Source organism: Drosophila grimshawi, unplaced genomic scaffold (genome assembly GCF_018153295.1).
Source record: "Drosophila grimshawi isolate 15287-2541.00 unplaced genomic scaffold, ASM1815329v1 contig_311, whole genome shotgun sequence".
Taxonomy (NCBI): domain Eukaryota; kingdom Metazoa; phylum Arthropoda; class Insecta; order Diptera; family Drosophilidae; genus Drosophila; species Drosophila grimshawi.
This window is the reverse complement of record NW_025063098.1, coordinates 1,289,055-1,303,957: the sequence shown is the minus strand read 5'-3', so window position 1 is coordinate 1,303,957 and position 14,903 is coordinate 1,289,055. Positions and strand designations below refer to the sequence as shown.

The following is a 14,903-nucleotide window of genomic DNA, read 5'->3' as shown; positions in this document are numbered from 1 at the left end:
GTTATTATTAAAAAAGAAGAAGAAAGAGGAACTACGAAAGTGCGTTATTTCATTTTTATACTGTTTAATTTAATTAGAAATTTAAGTAATTCAGCAATATGCGTGTGTGAAATTGATATAATATTAAAAACTAACCAGAGCCCAACGGCACAGCATGTAAATGGCAAAAAACTGACGTGAAATACAACTGCCAACAACAACAAAGCACAGCAGCAGCGACCAGCAGAGCAACAACAACAACAACAGCAGCAGCAACAACAACGCAATTGTGATAGACAAAGAAATAGATTAAGGGGGAAACGAAACACACAAAAAGGCCCAACAAAAAAAAGAGGAAATAAAGCAAAACGAAAACAAAACGCAACATTTTAAAATATATCGCGCGAGTTTTTAGGCAGCTTTTGCGCATAGAATCGTGTTTTTTTATACGCAACGAAAACAGAAAACAGATAATAAGGAAAACAGCCAGCGAATGAGCAGACAAAAGCAATGCGATAAAAAATAAATAAGAACACATAAATTAAAAGAAGGAAAAAAGCTGGCGCTGACGCTAACAGTAACGCTGAAAGAGAAGCGAAGGGAGCTGAAGGAGCGAAAGGAAAAGCAAAAGCTGGATAACAGCAGCTTTTGTTTTGGACTGAGACGTCAGCGTCGTTGCTGCTGCTGACACGCACACAAACTCAAATACACACAGAAGCACACACACACACACGCTCACATATAGCCACAGCTGATGTCAAACCGTTTGCAGCGTTCGTGTTTGTGAGCGTTCACAATTGATTAAAACCAAAACACACCACAAAACAAACAAACAAACACTCGAACATACGCATATAAACAGACAGACACACATATACAGGCGCCATTGTGAAAATTGATTAAAGATTACAAGGTAAGTGCGATGCACACCGTTTTAATTAAGAAACATAGTTATAGTTTATGCATAAGGATCCACCCAAAGCAACTATCAATGATGCCCTTTTAGTTACATTCATTTTGAATATAGCCGCCTATAATACCCTTTCCCTTCCCAGCCCTTTCCACTTCATTCCTTGCCATTCCCCTCTCTCTCTTGTGGCAAATGCAGCCCTGCACCTGCTGCCATTTTCTTTTTGAACGTCAGCGCAGGCAACCCTTGTTTTTTTGCCTTGCTTGCCCTTGTTATTTTTTGTGGTATGTTCGTTTGTTGGTTTGTGTGCGTCAGTTCGAGCCAAATTACAATTAATTGCAACAATTTACATATATAAAGCGCATATCTAAATTAGTTTTCCCAGAAATTATAACGTTGGTAATTGCAACTGTCATTTCTTGGTCTCTCTCTCTCTCTCTTTTTCTCCACCTGTGTGTCTACGATTTCTCTCAGTTCTTTGGCTACTCCAAAACAATCGGCGCGTAGAATAATGCAACGTAATGGAAAATAACAAAGTGCAGGCCAAAACAATGCACAAACACACACACACACTCATAGTGTTGGTAGTGGCCAGTGCTGCCAACTGTGCGACAATAATATCATATGCATGCATATGCATCATAAACTTGTTGTTGCTGTTACACAAATGTAATCGTGCTGTGATCACGCATCAGCTGTTCCCAAACAGCTGCCTGACCGTTTTTAAAGAACAGGATTTTAAAATACTCTGTAAGTTCTACTGTTTAACTGGCCTTGTTATTCATTTATCGTACTTTGATTTTCTGTTGCCTTGAAATTTTGCTTGCGCTGCTAGTCTAAGTAGTGTGCCTACTGCGATACTATATGTGTATGCGTCTGTGTCTGTGTGTATGTGATGTGGCCATTGCCAACAATAACAATATTTACGCGTTATTTTTTTTTTGCGACTTCACAAAAACAAAATGTGACATTCGCATTGTGCGTACGTACTTTGTATATGTGTGTGTAGGTGTGCGTGTGTGTTAGAGTTCCTTCTCTTGATTTCGTGCTGCTGTTGTTGTTGCCCCCCTGCAAAGTGACAAAGCGGCGATAAACTCTGACGTCGTCGTCGTCAGCGTTGACGTTGTGACTGCTGTTGTTGAAATGTAATCAGTTAGCGTATTAAGAGATGCTGCTGAATGACCCCAGCAAGCAGAGTTCAGGGCAGTCTGCAAAGTTACCCCTCCTCCTCATCCCTTTTCGTATGCTAACAGCTGTTATCTTTGTCAGCAAAGTTGATTTATGCGCTTTAATTACACTGTATGTCACACAGTCACCTGTACAAGTATGTGTGTGTGTGTGCGTGTGTATGTATATGTGTATATGCAGGCATAGTCTTTGTACTTAATTTGGTTGATAAGCCATTATCAGGTGAATAACGGTGAATGCGGCGATCAGTTTCACTGATGAGTAATCGAAAGGCAATGCTGTCATTTGCAGCTGCTGCTGCTGCAATTACTACTATTTCATGTTAAATCGTAAGACTAAAGAAAAACAGTTTAACTCACAAGACAACGAGCATTTTTTACATTTTCCAGCAGTATAGGCATATATTTTTCGCGTAGGGTTTTATTATATACTTAATAAAGTAAATCTAAGAAATATGAAAGAAATTTCCCAAAATTATGAAATTGGCCTGTGTAGGTAAGAACCAAAAAAGAAAAAAAAAGAATACAAGTTTACGTTAGCAAAAGGCGACGCAGGTAATAAATACAAAACGCATTATTCCCCTGTAAATCGCTCGCACTCGCTCTCTCCTCTGTCGCTCTGTCTCTCTCTCTCTCTCTCGCATCCATTTAAATAGTGGGATCGTGAGAGCACAAAGCACACGTGTACCGCTGCTCTCTCGCTTAATAGCAGCGACGTGAGCGTCGACGTCAGCGTCGGCGTCAATGGCTGTCAGTTGTATTTGTTACGCCCGCAAGTCTAGACGTTGTTTTCATTTTTTGTTGTTTAAATTTTGTTTTTGCCTTAGGTGTGTTGATAGTAATAATCCATGTTGTTGTTGCTATTGTTGTTGTTTGCGCGTGTGTAATTTAGCTAGAGCGGCGTTTTATTTTTCTTATATTCTTATCGCTTCAAGAATGCTGCTTGCCAAAGTTTGCCAGACAATTTGTAAACACTATTATTATGAATACAAAAACGAGAGTAGAATAAACAACCAGAAACAATTTTCCGTATTAATTCCAACTTTATAACGATGGCGGCCAGCAGCAATCAGGCTAGTCACTCAAAATTTGAACTACTGGACACCCCCAGCAGCGCCACACTGTCTAATCTAGTTGGCATGTTATCGCTAACAGTAGATCACATTAACAGTAGACTGTGTTAACAGTAACAGTAAAAACCAGCCCACGTGCGTCTCGAATAGATAGAAAACAAATATCAACCAATGAGTATCGTGTAAATAAAACCCCTGTTAAAACTGCGCCACTGTTAACTCATTACTACATACATAATATATATATGTATTGTGTATATGTATCTCTCTCTTATGCTAACGTGCTTTGCAATGCAGCCTCTCAACACTAGGTGGCAGCACCACACAAAAAGAAAGACGTATGAACACAGAAAGCATTAGCAACATACATAAAATCCCTCTGAAACTGCGCCACTGTTAACACGTTATTACTTACATACAATTCAATGTATACATATATATGTATATCTTCTCTTAAGTTGATTTGTTTTTCATTGCAGCCTCTCAACACTAGGTGGCAGCACCACACATAAAGAAAGACGCATGAACACTGAAAGCCTTAGCACTGCCAAACAAAAACGAGACAAGAGGAAGAAGCTGAAGTGAAGGAGAAGGTGGAAGGAGGAGCTGGAGGAGGAGCAGTAGGAGAAGCCCAACCCCCACCCCATCCAATAAATATTGTTAATCAAACTCGATCCCGGCGACCCCTGAGGAGAAATCAGCGCCCATGATGCTGTACGTATTTCATGTGGATGTCGGTCGCATGCTGAGCTTCGACATGACCGTCGCTTTGTCCTCGGTGGAGAATCTGAAGGAGACAATTCAGCGGTTGCATGGCCTGCCCGCTGCCAATATTGTGCTGCTGGTGAGCGGCGGCGAGATGCTGACACACTCCACACAGGTATCCTGCTACTCTGCCGGCACCGACACGAATCCCATTTTCATGTTTCTCACCGGCGACGAGCGACTGGCGCCCACGATAGCAAGCGGAGCTAGCGGCGGCGGCGGTGGCGCTTCCGGTGGTTCATCAAATGATGCATTCGATGCGGAACTGCAGCGTCAGGTGGACAACAGCCATAGGTTGCCCGCGGTGCTGGAGACAGTGCGTCAACGGTCGGCGCTCGCGCAGCACATGCGCGAAATGGGCCGTAAGGAGGAGCAGCTCTGCGAGCGTCTCGTCCACGAACAGCATCTGCAGCAGCAGGGCTGGTCGGCTGTGGTCGCCAACATGGAGGATGTGACGAGCGAGTTCAGCGAACGTTTCCACAACTTTTGTTTGGCCTTCGATCGGCATCTGGAGCAGCGCGAGAGTTATTTGGAGCTGTTGCGCAACTTTGGCGATGATCTCAAGCAACTGGCACGCATACCAATTCTGCCCGCTCTGATGACGCTAGCCCAGGCTGATTTCCATGGCTTCGACGAGCTGCTCGACAACGAGGATGTGGAGCAGATGCAACGCGAGACGGGGGAGTCGGCTGGTGAGCCGGGCAGTGAGAGTAGTGTGGAGAAGAGCAGCAGCAGCACATCGCCCAACAAGAAACTCAAAATGGGCCATGAACTCGAGGAGCAAGAGGAGCAAACATCCTCCAAGCACCAACAACAGCAGCAGCATCAGCTGAATCTGCTGCAATGGATTAGCTCGAAAGGTAATCACACAGCACTGCAGCAGATGTGCGATGAGTGTGTCCAAGGTTTGGAGACCTTCTCCGTGGAGATTTACGACAAACTCAAGCTGGACGTGCAGAACATCATCAAGGTGGCCAAGCAGACGGACGTTAAGGAGATCAAGGGCCTGAGTGATCGCCTGTATCGGCTCGACGAGCTCAAGTACAAGATACGCAAAATGGTGCAGGATCAGCGGGAACAGGCCACAGCCCTGCAGCAGAATGAGTCGCGTGCGTTGAATTTGCGGGACGATTCAGTGCTGCCGGATTTGTGTCTGTCGCATCGCTCCCAGCTGCAGGTGATGCTCGAGAATCATTTGCGCATTCGGGAGTATTGTCGTTGCATTGCGAATGCCAAGGATGAGCTCGGCCGGAATCTGCACACGCGTCTGCGTCGAATCGTCTGGATCGAGAATGGGATGAGCGAGTTCGATAATCGTTTGCTATTCTATCATCGCTGCCTGCGCCGTGCCGAGCGACACATCAGCATCATCGAGCAGATCCATCGGGCGCCGTCCACTTATGTGGCAGCCGTCACGGAAGTCGTCCGTCGCAAGATCTTCTCCGATAAGTTCCGCTTGTGGGCATCGCGTCTCTCCGTCGACTTTGATCGCATCCATGGCGAGGAGCTGCAACGGCGTCGCCTGTTCAATAATAGCTTCGACGGTCACTTCTTGAATATCCTTTTTCCGGGCATGGCCGATATGCCGCCAACGTTTGCCAACGAGCATCCCGAGCTGAGCTTCGACACACGTCTGCCCCAACTCAGTCGCTCCGACATCGAGCTTCTGTCCATCCAGCTGCCTGAGCTGGCCACCCAGCTCCAGTTGCCCGATATGGCACCAGTGTTGCAGTTCTTTGTGCAGCGCAACAAGGACATCGGTGAGCAGCTGGAGCTGGATACGGATGCGGATACGGATACGGCTGCTGCTTCTCCCGTCTGTAAGCAAAGTGTGAGCACGTCAAGCACCAGTCTGATTGCTGGCCAAATTGCACGCAGCACAGCCACAGAGCAGCTGCTGATGCTGAGCGCCAGCACGCTGACGGATGACAATGCGGGAAGTGTGCAGCGGCTGCGGGATGCACTGCAGGCCATGTCCAAGCTGGCGCTGCAGTGCCTGGCCATGGCACGCTCCAATCTGAGCAGCCTGCGCAGTGAGCTGACCACGCACTATCAGGATGAGCTGCAGTCGGAGCTGCAGCTGCTGCAGGACAAGTGGCAATTGTTGCGCATGCAGTGCGAGCAGCGGGATCAGCAGCAGCAGCAACTGCAGCAGCGTGATCAGCAGCAGCAGCAACTGCAGCAGCTGGAACAGTTGGAGCAGCTGGAGCAATTGCGCCAACAGCTGATCGCTGCCGAGCAGGAGAAGCTGGCCGCAGTGGCGCAGGCACGCGAAGAGTTGATCCACGAGCACAAAACGGAGTTGGAATCGCTGCGGTGCCGCTTCAAGCTGATGACCTCGATGGAACGGTCGCCGTCGGACAGCAGCCTGGAGAAGGTGGAGCGACCGACAAGCAGCGCCAGCGTTGCCAGTCTCGATGTGGAGCAGCTGTTGGCGCAACAACGTCAGGATTTGCTTGCCCAACGCGATCGTGCAATCAGCGAAGCTGTCCAAGCTGAGCGTGCTCTCTGGGAATCCCGACAACAGGAGCAGCAGCAGCAGCAATCGTTGCCACAACTTAACTCAGAATCTGTGATGGTGAATGTGTCCATATTGAAGGACATGCTGGAGGATAAGGAGCGACAGCTGGACATGCTGCGCGAACAGAATCGCCTGCTCAACCAGGAGAATTATACACTGAAGACACGCTTCGATCTGCTGACCAACGAGGATGGCAACAGTTGGCTCAAGGAGAAGATCGAGTATCTCAATCGCGACAAGAATCGCCTCGAGGAGGAGCTCTGCCTGGAGAAGGGCAAGCGTCTCGAAATGGAGTCCAGTGTGGCAGCAATGAGAAGGTTAGCTAACAATTTCCATATATATATATTATATAATTTCAATCCAATTATTTTCAATCTCTAAGCAGTTCCGCTTTTGATATGGCCGGCACTCTGACACGCTCCAAATCCAGTGGTGTCGCTGCCACCTCATCAGCGTCGTCGTCGAATCATCGCTTTATCACGCTCGAGGGTTGCGGCAAGGGTGATCTGGTGTTTGTGGTATGGAGCATGCGGCATGGCCAGTATATGGTCGTTCAGGATTCGGTGACCAAGTACTTTGTGCATGCGGACAGTCTGGCTGCACTGCAGCTGACGCCACCACCTCCTCCACAACTTCCTGCTGCTGGTGTTCTCGAGCTGAATCAGATACCGTTGCCCTACTACGCAATCGGGCGCGTCATCGACAAGGAGTACTGCCAGGCGCGCAAGGTGAGCTATCTGGTATATAGATTGCATACGAATCCAATAACTAAGCAACTGTTGTTTTTGCGCCACAGGATGAAAATCGCTATCGGGTGAGCAGGGGCTCCAAATTCTATCGCATCCGATTGTCGCCCGTGTCGTCCTCGCGAAATGCACCGCGACGCGAGCGTTTGGAATGTAAGTGAGTGCGAGAGCGAGAGCGAGCGGGTAGCTAAACAGTCACCAGCTGAACGAGCTGATGCTTACAACTTAAAACAAGCTCAAAGTCCTTTTATTTAAGTAGCAACTTATGTATATAGATTAACAGTAGTTACAACTTGTAGCAGGCCAGATAACAGACTGTAATAACATCTGTAACATAACATGCAACACTGTACATAAAATACGATATCGTTATCGATAGCGATTGCGATAGCGATCGATTACCAGCTTGTAGAAGATGAGAGCAGATCGTTACGTATAAAGCGAATTGAGCAGAACTGTTTACAAGATCTATTCAAATTAGCTGAAAAGTAGAAGCACTAGACTAAAATATATATGTATTTATTGAATGTGTTTGTCTCTATCCATATACAAGACTCTCTTACAGCTTTGACAGCAGACTAGACTCTAATTCCGATATGTATTATTTCAATTATTTGAAAATAATTGGATTTGAAAAACAAACATTGTCCTATAATTTATGAACAAATATTTGTTAAATAAGCTTGTTAATAAAGCTGAGTCAGTCTGAATATGTACAAACTTTATTTGGTTAACAGAATTCTCATTGTGCATTTGAAACACAACTAAAAACAAATGAAATCACGCTTCAGCGTTCATTAAATGTTGACCAACCGCTGTTATTAATTCAGATAAAAGTCAGATTTTTGTTGAAAATGACAAACGTGTTTATCTAATGTATGCTCTTTTTCAATTCCATCCGCATAGCAACAAGCTCGAGCGGCGCGATTAGTCGCTCCCAATTGGTGACAGCGGTGCGGGATGTGATCGAAGCTCCCGGCTCGAGCCTGGCCGGCAGCAGCGTTTATCTCAGCTTCAAGGAGCGCACGGTGAGCATAAGCAGCGTCAACGAGGAGGAGGACGAGTCTGCCTCGTTGCTCAGCGAACGCTGTCGCTACATTAGCGTAAGTGAGGAAGACGAATTGCTTGCTGGTGCTTCTGTTGTCGGTGGCAGCAGCACCGAAGCAACAGCAGCAGCAACAACAACAACAACAGCAACAGCAGCAACACCATCAATAGCAACAACAACGGCGGCAACTCAAGCACAGTCTGTGATAACAGAGCAGCCAACGGCATCAAGAAAACTAAAGTTGGATCTACTGTTGGCCTCTGCTGATATAATAACACACCCATTAACACAACAACCACAACAACAAGAGCAACAACAAGAGCAGGCACAGTCGGAGCCTGAGACGGAAACCACAACAACAACAACGATCCCCATTTATGAACCCAATCTTGTTTCGGATGCAAATCCCATTCAACTGACCGATGAGCCAGTTACCATCTATTTGTCCACAACGACAACAACAGAAACAGCCGCAGAAATAGCTGCAGCAACCACAACAGAAGCCGAAGCAGATACTACTTCAGATATTGTTGTTGTCGAGCCGAACTTATGCACAGCGGCGACTTTACCAATGTCGATTGGTGCCAGCACCACAAACGAGGACTCCGATGAGTATCGCTCGCTGGAGGGCAAGGAGGATGCCGATTTGCCCATTTCCGAATAGTGTATGAGATTTACAAAAGTTTATATATATATATATATATATAGGAAGATAGAGAGAGAGAGAGCTACATATATATGGTATGTGCATAGATCGGCAACGGTCGTCGCTACGTGTTTATCTAGGCTAAACTCTAACTATTTATATAGAATCCCCTTCTTAACAAGTAAGCCACAGCAGAGCCGACGGCAAACTTACACACACATACACACATACACGTACACGTACACAAACACACACACAAACAACTCACATAGCACATGAAGAAGAAAGTTATATACTTAAATAATTTAATGTTTATAAATTCAGTAAAAGAAAAAAACTAACGGCTAATGTTCTAATGTAGTTGTCTATAGTCCCTAGATCTATAATGTGTAATCTTATATCAGACCTGTAAATGAGTTCGATAAATGTCCCACACAATCCGCGCACACACACACACACCCACCCACCCACACTTTTACACACACACACAGACACAAATACAAACACCAACGATTTTTATTTAAAATAAAAATTACCACAAAATATTACAAAATAATCAAAAATTTAGATTTCGTTAAATCAAAAAATATATATATACATATATATATATATATGTATATTAATAATTCCCTTTAAAATTTTTAGTGCCAAGAAATTGTTTGCAATTCACATTATTTTCTAGTAACTAAAGTTGATATAAAGATACACACAAATTATATTTTTTATAGGAATTTTCACCGATCTTACATACCCCACCCATATACATTTATCTCACAAAAAATCTGAGATCTTTTTCTTATATTTGTGTTGCGGAGGCGTAGCCCCGCCCATTTAACACTTATGCTCAGCTCTCACTCGTTTAAAGCGTTTTGATTTCAGTGTTTAATAAATTAATTACAAAGAAAATCAAAGAAAACAAAACACACATGAAATGAAAACCAGACAGGAGGACAGACAAAACACACACAAATAAATATAAATAATATAAACAATCGTGAAAAAAATTTCGTGAAAAATTTAAGAAATTGATAAAAATGCTTAAGTAAAACAAAGCGCAACTGTATATAAAGAAAACACACAACACACACAAAAACTACATTTTACTTTTAAAAAAATTTAAATTTAAATAAAGGAGAAAATAAATAAACGAAGGTATAACAAACAAACAAATTGTCAAGTATATAACAAAAACGTGTAAAAGCGAAAATCAAATAAAAGAAACAAATTGTGAATAAAAAAAGCACATTTATTTTGGCGGCCAGAGAAAAACTGCGAAATGTTCCAAATTTACAGTGGAAATTGGAAATCTTTTTCTAGTTTTATTTTGGGGACAGCATAATTAAAAAATCCTGATAAGTCGTGATATTTTAAAATATACAAAATAATTTATTAGTTTAATATATATAATCTTATATAAATAATATGTATATAAGTCGATGCATGTAACTTTAGTTAATATTTGCATAGTTTAGGCTACAGTTTAGCTGATCTTTTCTCAAGCTTAACACGATTAGTCGGTGTGACAAAACGTGTCCAACAATTTGTATAGTAATTATGAGTAAATTGCGCTTTGACATGCCTCTTGGTTTGGTTAATAATTAAATGAGTTGAACAGTTAATTGCACATTCCGCCATAGCTAATTGGCAAAGGATTCCCATGACAAAGGTGTACCAAAAAGCACAGACATGGATACATTCATTAATTTTACAGGTGCGCGCATACAGACAAATGTATATCTCTATATACGTATGTATATATATATATATATTGATGGAATGCAGTGCAACATCAGTCTCCGTTATAGAAAAGTGGGCATAATACATAGAAAAGTCGGTTATATGGTTATCTATCAGCTAATTAGACAACAAATTTTAATAGCTGCATAAATTATTGCTCATGCTTCTTGTGCGCTGCTGATTGTTAATAATACCCTTGCAGGCGAGTCTAACAAATTGCTTAAGCAACTCAATTTAATAATATAAATTATGTACATATATACCTTTATAGCGATATTAGCTATTGCTTTTATCATCATAACTATGATGCTGCACGCGTGTGTGTAAGTGCCAAGAAAACATTTAAGTAGCATTAGCTTAAGTTTTAAAAGCAAACTAATTTTTATTTACGCTCTGCAAGGGCATTAAAATTTCATTTTGCTTGAAGTTTTCGCTATGTGTATAATTAGTAGAGCTTGTGCATATATTTCTTAATATACACACCTTCCCCCCTACCGTCACCCTACTCCTACTTCTACACCTCACCACACATCATGCGATAACTGAATCTGTGCACGACTAGTGAATGGCTCTCTGGCGGCTGTGACTCTGACTGTGGCAGCAGCTGCAACCAACGCTTGGCTGGCTACATGGCTACGTCTTCATTTGGGGCTACAAAATAATTGGGCGTTAAATATGCTCCAGTTTTTAATTGCCAACAGCGATACTAATAACCCTCCCTCCCTCTCCAAAAACCCCTCCTCCTTCTTCTCCACCCACCATCCCATTCCGTTCACAATATTCCACACTTTTTGAGCACAAATTTGCGCTTTCGCGCTGCACTGGAACCGCTACCCTTTTTGGCCGGACGGAGGACGATGGTGCCGCTGCTGGACTTGGTGAAGGTCGGACTGAACGCACTAATTGTAGGCGTGCTGCTGTAGGGCGGATGCGTTGAATGCTGTTGGCCATTGTCGCCGGTTGTTGTTGCTGTTGCTTGATCGTAGCTTTGCGTCATCAGCTGATGGCACTTGGTGGCCAAATAGCGGAAAACGGATGCAACATTGATGTCCTCCTTAACGGAGGTGCGTATGAGGCGACAGTTGAGCATTTTGGCCAACGTTTCCACTTCGTCGGCACTGACCACCGCCTGCTCGATGAGATCGATCTTGTTCTGGACTATCACTGTGGGTATTTCATTGCACTCGTTCTCCACCTTCCGTTTCCACTCCTTTATCGCATCGAACGAGGCCCGATCTGTTGTCGAGAAGACCAGCACCGAGGCCTGTGCGCCCCTATAATACGCCTTGGTGATGCAATCGAATTCCTCCTGGCCAGCGGTATCCCACAGCATGATGCGCACATCTTCGCCATCGATCTCGATCTGACGCTCCAGAAAATCGACGCCAATCGTTTTTTTATAGTCCTTGGTGAATATACCCTTGCAGTAGCGCTGAATCATCGATGATTTGCCAACGCCTCCATTGCCAACAATCACCTGCAAATGTAAGTAAAAATTGATTCATTATTCGATTTATCAGACAGAAGACATAATTAAATTCTATTTCTATATAAAAACTCATTAAGACTAATTGGTATATTTAATTATTATATTATTACAATGCAAAGGCAAAGGCATTTAATTTCTCAATTCATGTAATTATTAACCTCAATTTTTGAAATTCTTTCTGAATAGAAATTATGAAAATGGTAAATGGCCTCGGGAAACGACTGTTTCCGCTGTATTAACTTTCAGAAAAAAAAGAAAATATATTTGAAAAGATGATCGCTTTGCATGATTGGACAAGTCATTTGAATTTATGGATATGCTTTCGCTTAATCCTCAAGAGGAAGCTTGAATGCAACAGTGCAACAATGCAACATTGAAAACCAGTCATTTCAGTTACATTTCCTCAGAACTCCCCATTTATAAGCATAAAAGAACCGTTCTCTAAACGACCCGTGATTATTCTGCCTGTCGTTAGGCGTACATATGGCTGTGTGTGTGTGTGTGTGTGTGTGTGTGTGTGGGAACAGGTATCTCTGATTGTCGAGGTTATTATTTAACGCTTATCCACAGCACACGAAATAATTTTGCTTTACCACAGCAGCTGATTGGACATAAAGTCATTCATCTGTCTGTTGCTATTGGATGTTGAATGGGGTATTGGTGTGAAGGGAGGGGATTGGTGGGGTTTAACTTACCACCTTAATGGCGAGCTCGATGTCGTCCTCACGCATGCTACTGTAATTGTATTGGGACTGCAGAGCCGCAGCAGCAGCGCCGCCCGTTGCCGTTGCCGTTTGGATTAACAGACGCATCGGCGGCCCCAAACAATCCGCTGTCGTGTTTGGGTTCGGATCCAGATGATGGGCACACGCAATGCTAGCGCAACCAACTCTCCAAATGCGTGTTTTTCTTTTATTTTCTTTCCTTTTTTTTTGGCAATGTTCAGTTTTCACTTTTTAGTTTTCCACCGCCTTTGGCTTTGCGTAATGTCAAAGCAAGTGCAATATTCACTTTCTATGCATTGATTTCACCAAAAAAATCGAATACCGAAACTGGAATTATACAGAAAGAAGAAAAACCAACGTCACGAAAAAATTAACACAACACACAAATTGTAAAACGCACTGGCTACAAAAGTTTTTCTTTCATTTTCACAGCAACCGGTTTTTTTCTTCTTTTTTTTTGTAAGTGCGCTCTTTTTTTTCTTGCTTTCCTGTTTTGAGTTCGGGGCGGGCGATGACTGCGGCTTCTAATAAGACGCAACGCGAGCCGGTTACATTTATAGCAAGCGAGCAACAGGTGCTATCGAGAGACACCTTTCAGCTCACGCATCGCTCGTCGCACAGTGGTTGCCATTGCCAAGATCAGAGATCTCTCCCTCTCTCTTTCTCTCTCACACACACACACACACATACATACATATGCATGACATTAGCGCGTGTTTATGAATTCTTTTGAAATGTTTGGGAATTAACTGTGTGTCGGTGGTCTATCTAAACGTAGGTTTTGATTGCCATATACCATGCCACTTTACTGACAATGGCATATGTAAAAATAGTTTTTATTTATGATCTCGAAAGGAAATAAACCTTTTTTTTAATTTCTTCTTTGCTGGCTCAACTTTAAAGTCTTAATAACTTTAACTCTTTCGATTTCAAAGCAATCATTAACATTCAATTCTAATTCATAAACTCCAATAACATTTACATTTAGATTAATTCTAAATATCAGCTATTGTTTTTTGTTATGTGAAAACCACTGTGCAACATTTGACCGCGCGCTCTTTTGTTGCCTTTCGCTCGTTCTAATTATGTTGTGACTATTTCGCTTTTGGGGCATATTCTTCCACACACACACACACAATGCAAACTTGAGATTTGCGCTTGGCGTTATTAGTGTAGTGCTGTGTTTTTGTCTATTGTTATGTTAATTAAGGCCAGCGCGGTTATAGATTTAACTAGTTCAATAAACATAAGCATATGTATATGTGCACATACACATACATACACATGTATGCATTTGTGGGCCACCAAGAACAAGAAAAAGAACCACAACAACAACAGTTGTGTCAACGAAGCTTGACATGAAATCCAAATGAATTGCGTGCTTGTTGGGATGTACAACAGTGTTTGTAAGTGTGTTCGTGTGTGGGACGCAGAGAACAACAAAAAGCTGCACGCAGTCTACCTTTTTACTACCTGTGTTGAAATTGCAAATAATGCACATCATTGCTGTTTCTTCCACATCATGCTTGGGCTAAATTATGTAGAATGTGCAATTATTTTGAATTTTGCTCACAAGCTAACAGATAAGTTGCAGTTGTTGTTGTTGTTCTTGTCAACTGCCGTTTCTTTGGCCACTTCCTTTTTAATACATTGCATGTGTGTGTGTGTGCACTGTGTGAGTGTGTTGTCTTTGTGGAAGGAATGTGGATTCTAACTTGGCCATTTAAGTACACAACAGCAACCAGCAATGCATCTGTGTGAATACAACAACAAATGCAACAACAAACTCCAATTGTTGCTGCTACTCACTGCAAGTGGTAAGTGAAGTGCTGCTGCAGGTTTTCTTGCCACATGAGTCTGCGGAAAGATATGCAAATGTTTGCTGTTGTTGTCTGGTGCGCTACTTAAATCAATTATGAGCGCGAATTCCTCATTATTTAAATTAACTTTAAATACTCCATTCGCGCACTAACGGCTTTTTTCTGTCACAAAAGTCTCTTTTGTTGTTGTTGTTCTATATTATGTTTTATATCCATTTTCTCACACACATAAAAAGCTGAAAGCGGCGCATTGTGTT

At 42.9% G+C, this 14,903-nt stretch overlaps 2 protein-coding genes across 4 annotated transcripts; one reads left to right on the top strand and one right to left on the bottom strand.

Annotated features, from left to right (window-relative positions):
- Positions 1 to 82: 82 nt before the first annotated feature.
- On the top strand, positions 83 to 9,360 carry LOC6563830 (RB1-inducible coiled-coil protein 1). 3 transcript variants are annotated; one of them, XM_032737798.2, is made up of 5 exons: positions 83 to 892; positions 3,629 to 6,752; positions 6,821 to 7,163; positions 7,232 to 7,334; positions 8,088 to 9,360. In XM_032737798.2, the coding sequence occupies exons 2-5, from the start codon at positions 3,856 to 3,858 to the stop codon at positions 8,891 to 8,893; spliced, it is 4,149 nt and encodes a 1,382-aa protein (XP_032593689.1). In that variant the 5' UTR covers positions 83 to 892; positions 3,629 to 3,855; the 3' UTR covers positions 8,894 to 9,360. The 3 variants fall into 3 exon arrangements, with proteins under 3 accessions (XP_032593689.1, XP_032593688.1, XP_032593690.1); XM_032737797.2 differs by having other exon boundaries at positions 6,818 to 7,163; XM_032737799.2 differs by having other exon boundaries at positions 6,818 to 7,163; positions 7,232 to 7,338; positions 8,088 to 8,180.
- Positions 9,361 to 11,339: 1,979 nt separating this feature from the next.
- Positions 11,340 to 13,153, bottom strand: LOC6562996 (ras-related protein Rab-23). Its single transcript, XM_001990659.3, has 2 exons — positions 12,797 to 13,153; positions 11,340 to 12,089 (listed from the first exon to the last, which is right to left on the bottom strand). Exons 1-2 carry the CDS (start codon positions 12,911 to 12,913, stop codon positions 11,385 to 11,387), a joined length of 822 nt encoding a protein of 273 aa, XP_001990695.1. The 5' UTR covers positions 12,914 to 13,153; the 3' UTR covers positions 11,340 to 11,384.
- Positions 13,154 to 14,903: the final 1,750 nt, after the last annotated feature.

Excerpts from the sequence above, each read along its gene's own strand:
- LOC6563830 (XM_032737797.2), top strand. The coding sequence starts at position 3,856 with ATGATGCTGTACGTATTTCATGTGGATGTCGGTCGCATGCTGAGCTTC. Across the intron at positions 7,164-7,231 it reads AGTACTGCCAGGCGCGCAAG|GATGAAAATCGCTATCGGGT; the intron begins GTGAGCTATCTG and ends TTTGCGCCACAG. Across the intron at positions 7,335-8,087 it reads GCGACGCGAGCGTTTGGAAT|CAACAAGCTCGAGCGGCGCG; the intron begins GTAAGTGAGTGC and ends CCATCCGCATAG.
- LOC6562996 (XM_001990659.3), bottom strand. The coding sequence starts at position 12,913 with ATGCGTCTGTTAATCCAAACGGCAACGGCAACGGGCGGCGCTGCTGCT. Across the intron at positions 12,090-12,796 it reads TCGAGCTCGCCATTAAGGTG|GTGATTGTTGGCAATGGAGG; the intron begins GTAAGTTAAACC and ends TTACATTTGCAG.